General features: G+C 38.2%; 1 protein-coding gene across 1 annotated transcript in view; it reads right to left on the reverse strand.

The window, feature by feature from the left end:
• Nucleotides 1-1,713: 1,713 nt before the first annotated feature.
• eepd1.L (endonuclease/exonuclease/phosphatase family domain containing 1 L homeolog) overlaps nt 1,714-12,009 on the reverse strand; it is a 42,618-nt gene continuing 32,322 nt past the window's right edge. The window contains 5 exon segments of the mRNA NM_001091639.1: nt 1,714-2,339; nt 4,675-4,869; nt 5,698-5,824; nt 8,695-8,829; nt 10,024-10,134. Of these exon segments, the coding sequence (NP_001085108.1) occupies nt 2,146-2,339; nt 4,675-4,869; nt 5,698-5,824; nt 8,695-8,829; nt 10,024-10,134 (762 nt within the window). The 3' untranslated portion in view covers nt 1,714-2,145.

A 12,009-nucleotide genomic window follows, 5' to 3' on the forward strand; every position in this document is an offset into this window, starting at 1 on the left:
CGCCAGCGAAATTACGCTCAGCAGTTCGAAGTTACACTAGCGTTGGCTAATTAGCATACGGCGTGCAGTTAAAGTACAATGGCTGTATATATTGCAGCAAATACATTACACTACACAAGGCCAGGGAACCTTAATAAAATTATATAAAAATTGTTATAATGCCCTACACATGTGCCCACAGTATAGTTTAGGTGCCATATGTTAGCAAATGTAGGGGGGAAGGAGGGTACCCAAAAAAAAATTTACGATCTTTTTCAGTCTATCACCCTTTAAATAGGAAAAAACGCCAGTGTTTTTTGGGACTTAGAACTTTTTTTTGAGGAACTCCTATCTACTCTATTGCACTTCGTCTGGTCTGAGGTGGAGAAGACAAGTCTGGCGATAGAGGTAAGAGTCAGTAAAATCAAAAACTTCTTGGCAAAATTACGACATTACGCCAGCTACCGTTAGTAAATTGGCGAAGTGCCGAAATGACGTCACGCAAATTTTCGCCAGCGTCAGCCACTTCGCCCTTTAGTAAATTTCCCCCATAGAGTCAGTCTGCATATTTTTGGTGTTATTTTAGTATGTTTTAACAAAAACACTTTGTTGCTGGTTCTGCTTTGTACCTACAGCTCGTTGTTTATCACCTCCCAGGAATCTCCTTTTCATAAAACCCAGGTCTCCATCCTTGACTGTTATATGTTTCATTTTGTGCGCACTGCTGGGTGTGGATTTTGTATTCTCGTTTATTGGGACTCCAGTCTCTCAGCTTGCATAGAGGATTCTTTGCCTGCAGCTGAGTACTCTGGCCAAGCTTCTTCTCTTAACACAATGCCTACAGCCCACCCCAAAATACCCCTGCACCAATCAGCTGCCAATGCACCGAATCTGTCACTTAGTCCACTATATGTAAAACACAGTCAGTATTTCAGGCATTTTGCCTGAAGCTTATTCTGTTGCCAAGGCTCCCACTTAGCAGAACCAAAAAGCCAGCCTGTTGTCAAATTACCTACAGAGGTGACTGCTTAAAGCTTTTTCTGTTGTCCAGGCACCAGTATAGGTGGCTGTGCCTGAAATACCAGTTTAGGAGTTTATGTGCTTACTCCATTCGGGAGTCATTGACTGATAAAGCAGACTGGAGAAATGGAGTGTTTTTCCATTAAGATACAAATCTGTAAAAAAGGGATTTGGGATCTGAGCAGAATCTATTATATTAGAGTGAGAGCAATGAATGTGGGGTTTGTTCTTAGCTCAGAGTGCTTAGCTTGCATTAACCCCAAGCTCTTGATAAAAGATTTGGAAGCAAAGTTATACAATAGACTGCCCTGTGTTAGATTTCACTGAAGGAGCAGTCTGAAAACCACATGATGAGTCCAGAACACATAACAAAGAGAGGTGGCTTTATCTGCAAACTCTTGGAACTTCTATGCTGTAACATAGGGAAAACATTACTACAGGACATTCTCTTGAAATGTGGGGCTCAATTTGTCTGCACTAGTTTCTATTCCCTCTTCACTGGTTCTCTTCAATACAGTAATGAATTGCACTTCCACAGGGTGAGGCATGTGATATAAGAGGAAGAGGCTTACCAAATACTACTTTTCTCTGTAAGAAATTGCAGGAATCCAGATCAAACTGCATCAGTTTTTCTAGATAAACTCTCTTATGCATCCTACTTTTTTCTCCTGCAAGCTGTTTAAAATAGAGCCAACATCACGCAACAAGGAATAGTACTTTCATTACTTTGTGTAATTTAATTAATTTTAAGGAAAAATATTACAGTGTTAATGGTCTTATGTTATTGCATTTGCTTAGCAAAAACATTACAAATAAAAAGACAATAGTTTCCCAGAAATTTGTATTGTTTCACTGAAATGTTTAAAGAGCTTTTTCTCTTTCTATTGCACAGTGTACATCCATATCAAAAATCTGTGTGCAGCCAAGCGGCAGCAGGAGGCTGGAACAAGTTAAAGACAGCAGCTGTTCTATTGCAATTGGATATAGAATATCCAGTTCTAGCATGAGAGCTTGTGGGATACTTAAAACCAAACATTAATATGCAAGATGTGCAAGGCATAGCAATTCCTTTCTAAAGTTCACAGTCGACACGAGGGTTATTACCCGGTTGTCCAGCTGAAATGATATGGCTGCTCTGTTTTTCTTTCATCTTTCATGTTTTGTGTCATTGCGTTCCACTGTCATGCCATTTGCCTTCGTAGCCATTTCCTTCTTATTGCAGTCTCTATCCATGTAAAATTCTGCTAACACGGGGCAGTGTTCTGAAGCCACTCCTCCCCAGGACCAGTTATCCGGGATCCAGGGATTTGTAAGGCCTTCTCTTACTACTAACGAGTATCCTGAAACAGAAGGAAATCAGGTCTTTATTCTAATAACGCCTATTTCTGTAAGGCATAAAATAAAATCAGAACATTAAAAGACATTAGAAGTAAAGTCAGATAGTTGGGATCTATTATGTCCTGTATTTTTATCGGAATTATTCTCAGTTTAGCATCTGCATTTATTATGCATATGTATTGCAAAGAGGTGCCTTCCTTCCTTTTATAATACGGGCAGGGCTTTCTGTAGTAAGCAGTTCAAGTGCCAGGCAGCTCAGATGAAATGCAGCTTCCTATCTGCAGAACAAAAAATCATGGGATAACCACAGGCACTCAGCACACGCAGGGTGTTTCCTGTGGTTACAATTTGTGACTGCAGTCTGCAGATAGTCTGTTGTCAGCTGAGCACTGGGGTTTTCTGCAGGATGGGAGTGACAGAAGGTCTGTGTGTGATTAACATTGTGCAGCTGAAGGGAGATTGCCATGAATTAGGCAGACTCATATTGCTTAGGACATGTTTATCATCATCATTTTAGCGCCAGAAAGTTACACATCACTTTACATTCATTTATAACAACAAACAGGGTCTTAAAGGGGTTGTTCACCTTTAAAAGAGAACTAACCCCCCTATACCAAAAAAAGCCCCCCTTAACTGCCTGGCATTGCCCCCTCCCCTCACTAATGCTTTAATAGTTTAGTTCTCCTTTAAGCTGTATTTTGCTTATGTGAGGGGACAGGGTTGTCTATAAATTAGCCCATCTGTAAACACAGAATCTTAAGACTCATTCATCTGCTTCTCCCAACAGATGTTTTCTCCTCCATAAAGGGGAAGTACAAAGTTCATTGAACAGGACTTAAACATACTTTCCGCCGATTGCTAAGGGTCTGAATTTTAGTAAGAACCCAAGTCAGTACAGAAGAGTATTACAATTTGCATATACTGTAAAGGTCTGGACATCACAGTATATGTTGATAATACCATGATGCTGAGTGTTTATTTGCTGGTAAAGGTCTGATTCACACCAAACACACCAGATTCTGTCAAATTATCCAGAATGCTTGGGCCATGGGGTTTTCCAGATAACGGATCTTTCCATAATTTGGATCTTCATACCTTGTCTACTAGAAAATCATGTAAACATTAAATAAACCTAATAGGCTGGTTTTGCCTCCAATAAGGATTAATTATATCTTAGTTTGGATTAAGTACACGATACTGTTTTATTATTACAGAGAAAAAGGGAATCATAGTTACATAGTTACCTAGTTAAATCGGGTTGAAAAAAGACAAAGTCCATCAAATTCAACCCCTTCAAATGAAAACCCAGCATCCATACACACACCCCTCCCTACTTTCACACAAATTCTATATATCCATACCTATACTAACTATAGAGCTTAGTATCACAATAGCCTTTGATATTATGTCTTTCCAGGAAATCATCCAAGCCATTCTTAAAGGCATTAACTGAATCAGCCATCACAACAACACACGGCAGTGCATTCCACAACCTCACTGTCCTGACTGTGAAGAACCCCCTACGTTGCTTCAAATGAAAGTTCTTTTCTTCTAGTCTAAAGGGGTGGCCTCTGGTACGGTGATCCTCTTTATGGGTAAAAAGGTGCCCTGCTATTTGTCTATAATGTCCTCTAATGTACTTGTAAAGTGTAATCATGTCCCCTCGCAAGCGCCTTTTTTCCAGAGAAAACAACCCCAACCTTAACAGTCTACCCTCATAATTGAAGTCTTCCATCCCTCTAACCAATTTAGTTGCACGTCTCTGCACTCTCTCCAGCTCATTTATATCCCTCTTAAGGACTGGAGTCCAAAACTGCACTGCATACTCCAGATGAGGCCTTACCAGGGACCTATAAAGAGGCATAATTATGTTTTCATCCCTTAAGTTAATGCCCTTTTTTATGCAAGACAGAACTTTATTTGCTTTAGTAGCCACAGAATGACACTGCCCAGAATTAGACAACTTGTTATCTACAAAAACCCCTAGATCCTTCTCATGCCAACAATCCTTAATTTAATCAGTAACCTTCGGTGTGGCACTATATTAAATCAATTTTAAAAATCTGAATTGTTTGATTATAATGGAGTCTATGGGAGACAACTTTTCCTTAATTCTGAGCTTTCTGGATAATGGGTTTCCATATGACGGATCCCAAACCTGTACTGATAAAATATAATTGCTATTACACATACATACACAAACCCAATTGGTGTCATGAATATTCACTCTATAAACATGAGGTAAAACTGCTGTGAAACAATAATTAGGGTACTGAAAAAGCACTCTATATAATAATGACAGAAGGGACATTTCTTTCCCTTTATTAGTATTATTACCTGTGAAAATCTTTTTTAGACTTTTACTGATCCAGATATTGTCCAGGGACTTATTGCCTTGTGGGTTCTTTGTGCTAATATTGGTAAAGGTGTTGAGAGGAAGTAGACAGTGAAACTTTTCTTTTCTCAGTACATCAAACTCACTGGAGTCTGCTGGAAGACTGAAACACCCCAAAATGATGACATCCCTCTCATCTGACAAAGGAAAAGCCCAACAATTAGCAAAGGAAAAAGAAATGTTATTTACAGTATATACTATATTCCCTGTTATAGTAAAGCAGGTAAGAAATATTCCTGCCAAATTGTTTAAAACTTATTGCCGGGAACGTTAAATAAATAGTATGGATTATCATGCAGGCCTCAGATGGAGCAAACAGGTAAAACTCAGAATTGTTACATCTATAACATATATAATATAGTCCCCTACCAGTTTCTTTACTTTTAAACATTGAAATACAATCCTATCTTCCCACATCTTCTGCCAGCCTCATCTGTGGTTGCCGCCAAATGAGCAGATCTTCCCCCAATATGCCCACCTAAGGTGGACAAGATTGGGCTTTAGTCCAATCACTGGCCCTTGGGCCAAATGGTCGGATTACAAGGGCTGGTATATGAGTGGTCTGAGCAAGGACCACATCAACTAGCCGATGTGGTCCCCAATCCAACAAGAAAATCAAACTGGCTCAATCAACATCTGCCCCATTATTGGCCAGATATTGGTTAGGTGGGCAGATCAGAGATCCCCATTAATAGGGCAGATAAACTGCAGAATCTGGCTAAATCTTCCCGTGTATGGCCACTTTTACAGTAAAAGTTTTAACTCTTATTAAGGCATGTTAAAAGTTTAAATAAGAAAAAATACTCTAATGTAAATACATTTTGATTTTGCAAGGATGTTTTGTATAGTTGCTATTACACAGTGAAGGCAAATCTGTTCTGTTGGTACAACACTGTCATTTTAGTGCTTCTGCTTAAGAAAGGCTGGTTCATGTTCTTCTATTCGGTCTAAGCTGCTCTGCTTACTTTTCAGGGTCTCCTGCAGTGCTTGGCCAAACACTGCTGATTTGTAAGTGTCATTCTGATGCTTCACAGTTTCCACTGTTGGAGGCGACAAGTGAATATTTACTAAGGTCAAGTCACATGTTCCGACCTGCAGAAAAAATGTCAAAGTTACAGTAGCTCTAAACTAAACAAAACAAAAGATGACAAAGTACATACTGCAGTTTATATGGCCCATAGGACGTATTACCTTCCAATCTGTTCTTGTCAGTTATTTACCCATTTATCTATGAGGATGGACCACCTTCCTCCTGTGTCTCATAATATGTGGCACTTAATCTGTGTATTTATTAATTATTGCAATGTTTCTTCAGACTGTCTGTACTATTATTTAATCTGTTGAAGAATGTAACAGAACTCTATATTCAAATAGTACTATATTAATAAAGATATACATTTATCCAAAATGACCTTGTTTTCTTCCTATGAGATAAACTGCAAAAACACCAAAATAATACTAAGTAAATAAAAATAAATAAGGTATTAATGTATTTTATAACTGATGGAATCCAGGTTTTCCAAGAACTCTTGCTTTACACTGATGTAGTTCAAAAATCAAAATGCTAAACTGACCATCAGCCTGTTTAGAACTTTAGAACTTTAGTTGCAGGTTATTAATCAAACCCCCTTCTATTACCACATGTGCTGTTTATAAGTGTAATTTACTATGTGCTGGGAAGAGTGCAGCACTTTATTTAATAGTCTTTGTGCTCCAGAATGAAGGAGGTGAAGAAGGGAGAAATAAAGAGATGAGGTGCATAATGCAAAAAGAGCTGAAGGGGGGGGGGATATAAAAATTGGAGATTAGTGTTACTTTGCCCATTAAATCCCCCAACTAATGACTAAAGCTGGCCACAGACACTAAGATCCGATCGTACGAATCAATGTCCGATCGGACTTTCCCATCTCCTGACCTGCCACTTACCATTCAGATCAAAGTCTTACCATTCCGACCAAATAAAGTAGTTAAAGAACAGATCAGCCGATGTTCTGCCCCTGACAGCAATCGTACGATAGACAAAGCTAGTGACAGTCTCCCACTGAAAATCGTACAATCGGGAAATACACGCAGATATATTACCCGCAGCCGACAGAAATGTTCTAACCTGTCCGATCGACCAAACGACCAATCTCCGCCGGATGAAAAATGTCGTGACTCTCCACACACAGTCCGAAAATCATACGAATCCTCGATTCCTACGATGAGATCTTTGCGACTATGGCCAGCTTTATGCTATCGTACATGCCCTTATGAAATTTATCCCCCACGTTCGTAAATCAGCCCCACAGTCTTGTTTTTTCTTCCCCAGTACTCTACCCTGTTCAAGTCTCTCTTTCTTAACCCAAGTTTGTGGTACAAATTATTGTTCAAGTGTTTGCAGTCAATATAATTTTGTTTTTATTTAATGTATATTACATATTTAAGAAAGAAGTGATAAAGGAACTTACAAAGGACTTACAATGTAAACCAGAAAGAGATTGGAGTAATATTAATCTGTTACATATGAACAGTGGTAACCAGTGTAACAACAGCATTACTTTGAGGGTGTACTGGTGTATTTATATAGACCTTACTTCATTTTATCCTTTCATTCTCCTTAAATACAAATTTAATGTTACATTTTACCATAATATGCTGTTTTGAAAGATGAAAAATTGTTACCAACTGTAAATCTATAACAAATTTGCATATATGTCAGGTGTATAGAACATTTGCGTTCCATATTTATTACCAGTCAGACCACCATTTAAAAGATATAGTACAGAGTCCTGGGAGTGTCCTAGGGGCTTTGTGTAGAGCCACCAGTTTGGCTGGACTTTTGTGAAAATATATTTTCAGAATTTTTAACTGCATAAAATATTGAGGGTTTTTGGGCATGTACTTGGAGGTAATACAGTGATTCTGACTGGAGCTGCTAACAAAACAGTTTGTTAACCAGATTGTTGAGGTGGCTAGAGAAGGTTCTGTGATTAGTTTAAGTTAGGCATAGAAATAATAGCATTAAAAACTCAGAAAGCCCAGCCTTCTACACAGTTTTGCCTCAAATAACATGGCATTGGATAGTCAGGGATTAACCAGAGTGACAAACAGATTTAGAGGGATGGTTCACCTTTAGCTAACGTTTTGTATGTTATAGAAAGTCCTATTTCTACGAAATTTTTTAGTGGTCTTCATTTTTTAATATAGTTTTAAAATTACATTTGACTTCCTCTTATACCTTTTTGTCAAACACTAATTGCACTGAGGCTACATTTTTATTCAGGCCAGGACAGCCATCAGGGGGGGACAGGGGGGAGAGTTGTAGGGGGCCAGAGTGTAAGGGGGGCCCCCAGCCCCGGCCACGCCGCACTTACTTGATTAGCCAGGCCCCCCATCTTTCTGAGAGCTGCTGACTTCGGGAAGGCATGGATGTTTAAGGGGCACTGGCCACCAATTTTCTTATAATGTGGGGGGGGGGGCTGGCCACCAATATTTTTTATGGGGTGCCCTGACCACCAATATCTTTTTATTTTTTATTAACATGTGGGAACCCTAGCCATCAATATTTTTTTTGTTTTTTTTACTGTGTCGTGGGGGGCGGACCTGTGGGGTGGGGAGGGCGGATCTGTAGGTGGGGCTTGCGGTGGGCGCAGCCCAGGCGGCCGAGGAAATGTTGTTGTATGGGGCCCTGTGATTTCTGATGGCCTGATGTCCTGATTCAGGCCCTTTCCTCCTATGTTTCTTCCCATCTCTCATTCAAACCAGTGCCTGATTGTGAAGGTAGATTGGACTCTACAATATTGCAATATTGTTTTAATTATTTTACCTGTAAAATCCAGCCCTTCTGTTGTCTACTGAAGAATTGAATTCATGCCCTCTTTTATAAAATGGCACAATCCTACTGTGCTTGGCTCATCACTGCAATATTAGAGCACTGGGCACATTAAATATACACACTAAATATAAATTAGAACAAATACCTTAAAATGTGCAATGTACGGCTGCAGATACATGTGCTTGCCATTGCCATTAGTTTGCATATTCTCCGATAAATTAACATTTTTCAGTTCTATGCCAGCTGAGACATCCCAGAGGAAACCAAAATATTCTTCTTTCTACAATGGAAAGACAAAACCATTTATAATGGATAATCATAAATAATCAGAATAATCAGAAAAAGTAAAAAATGCATCAACATATTTTAATTGATTTTTTGAAATTGAACATATTAATATAAACCAAAGACGTGGTAAAGAACTGCCCCATACATTCAACATAAGCACAAACTAAGTTAGAAGGCATTCTATCACTCAAAACTCTAAAATAAAATAATCTCCCTGACACATAAAGTAAAGGAAAAAAACAACATTTAAGCTGAGTATCTCCTTATAGATATCTGTGCTATTACACAGTTATAGAAGCAGACCCACTGCCTGGCATAGTGAAGACTATAACTGCTAAGGAGTGCACACTCATGTCATGAAGTCTGTACATTATACAAGTATATATATTCATAGAGAGCAGAGGGTAGTGGAGACAACTCAAATACATTAAATAAAATGAGAGGCAGTGAGTACTTTAGCTCCAAATACATTATATACAATGAGAGGCAATGGGTTATAATACGCCAAACCCCCTACTTACCCTGCCAAACAACATATTGTCCCACTGAAGGTTTCAGCCTTGTATAGATCAAAATGTACTCAGAAATCATCTGCATTTCTAAAAATGTTCCCATGCTCCACCTAGTTATAATTATAAGAATAGCACCCAAGCAAGAGAAAAAGAAGCAAATGCTATTAGGTGCACTACATTGTGCTGCACTGGCTCTTTCTAAAAGCACAGGAATATGCAGAATGAACTGAGATGGCTGCCTACAAAACATCATTTAAAAAAAAATAAAATAAAAACATTCATCTGTTCTGGAATAATATTTGAAATGTTGAATAAAGTATTTGTCAAGTACACAGTGTAATATGCAGTAGTATTAAAAACAACACCATAAAAATCATGACAAAATCCACACAGATAGTTTGGGTCTTTATTTTATTTCTTATTCCATAACAAGTGACAATTTAAAATTTGGAAACTAAAATTTCCGTTAAACGAGCTGCTCCAAAAATAAGTTGGCAAAGCCTTATAGGACGCTGAAGAGAACAACCGGATGACAAGCTCTTGCCAAAAAATATTTAACAACAATGTAGAACATTCCATAACAAGTAAAAATACACTCCCCTGTTATAGCACAGTCTCTCATTCACGTAAGGTTAAGTACATAGCTAGGTAGCAGGTACAGGAATTTCACATACCTCACTTGGACCACATAATGACTTTTCAGAAATAATACACTTCCACGATCCCCGCATCCCCTTCCACTTACGAATGTTGGGCAGTGATGGTTGATTTAATTCTGTGCATAACTGCAAAACAAAAATGTATGACATTAGAAGTTATCCAATACAGTAGACTCCGTGTACCCCACTCTGTAACTAAATTATTAAAGCCTAGACTTGTAATCTCTGGATTCTGGCTGCAGTAAGATGCCATATAAAGTCACTATTTGAGAATGAGTATCATTTATTTGTTAGCTAGAAACACACAACATACAACATGCCATCCCTTTTAGGAGACAATAAACCACCTTTCTAACACAAGCTCATGCAGTTGGGCTTATGTAAAAAAATATTAACACTATCTGAACATCCAAAAATAAATATATATTTTTTCACAGACATACCAGATTTCACAGATTGAAAAGACCCATGAAGTCTGTCTCTGCACTCCCTGTGACCAGTTCCTAGGGTTGCCATAATTTCTGGAAAAAATACCAGCCTTCCTATGGTATTTCTCTATTCATAAAACTGGCATACATCAACATTTTTACTGGCAGGCCAGTACCGACCAGATGGCAACCCTACCAGTTCCCCAACCTACTTATAATCATAGTGTAAAGCAACTACTCCATCCCCTTGCTCCATTTTGAAGTGATGGATTCTGGGACTTGAAGCCATTCTGCTTTCCATAGTGGGGGATGCATGGATTCTCTGGAAAATAGAGGGACTTCAATCCCAGAATCCAATCCAAAGACTACTTCAATATGTGAGCTGGACTGGTGGAATGGAATGTACGGCTCATCCATTCCAAATTCCAGGGCCCAAGAGCAAAAGTCTCTGAACAGCGACCTTCCCTAAAACTTACATCTCCCACCCATTAAAGGCAAAACACACTTTATATCCTATTCTTTGCTCACAGAGTGTACACTCATATTCAGGAGATAAACAATTCACAAATCAAACAAAATTGATGATACAACATGCAAAATTACTGCTTTTAAGTAGCAACATAATGGCAAATATGTCATACCCTACTTAGTGCCAAACCAAACTGAAGCAAAACCAGTCCAGTTATTTTCAAAATCTGGACAATTAAATTACTGTTAACATATGGTGCAGTGTTATTTGTTTAATTCAAATTTGGATATGCAAGACTTCTAGTTAAGTAAATGTATGCATCTTTTTTTGGAGGGTTCACGATTTGTCAAATAAATTAGAGTTTAGAGTTTAGCGTGTATTATACGTATACTATATATATTGTGTTGGGGCTTCCAAAATCAGCTTTGTTTTTGTTATTGTTACTGACTCAGCTTAAGGCTTGCACAAGACTTGTTTTGAAACTGTGTAGAAACACTCTTCCTTTCCTCATAATCCTGTTGGGTAAAACTTCTTTCAAGATAAGATAAAATGCAAGACCTACTAGAATATAGAACTGTAAAATATAAGTTGCTTCTTAAAAAAGCACAAAACATGGCAGGCTTCTTGTTGGACCTGTCATCTTATGAATCCATTGTTCAGTTGATCTGGATCAATGGCTGCTCAGTGCAGGCATATTTAAATGATTTTAGAACAGGTATGGGATCTGTTATCTGACAATACGTTATCCAGAAAGCTCAGAATTATGGAAACCCATCTTCCATAGACTCTATTTTTTCCAAATTTCTTAAAAAAAATAAATCTGTTCTATGTAATAATAAAACAGTACCTTGTACTTGATACAAATAAGATATACTCAATCCAAAACCAGCCTATTGGGTTTATTTAATGTTTAAATATTTTTCTAGTAGATGTAAGTTATGAAGATCCAGATCACAGAAAAACCTGTTATCCAGAAAACCCCAAGTTCCAAGCATTCTGGATAACAGGTCCCATACCTGTACTGTAAACACCTTGACCCCAACTATATGATATTATATAATTGAATATATATTCAATTCACTGGACTGATACCTGACTGCATGA

Source organism: Xenopus laevis, chromosome 6L (assembly GCF_017654675.1).
Source record: "Xenopus laevis strain J_2021 chromosome 6L, Xenopus_laevis_v10.1, whole genome shotgun sequence".
NCBI lineage: Eukaryota > Metazoa > Chordata > Amphibia > Anura > Pipidae > Xenopus > Xenopus laevis.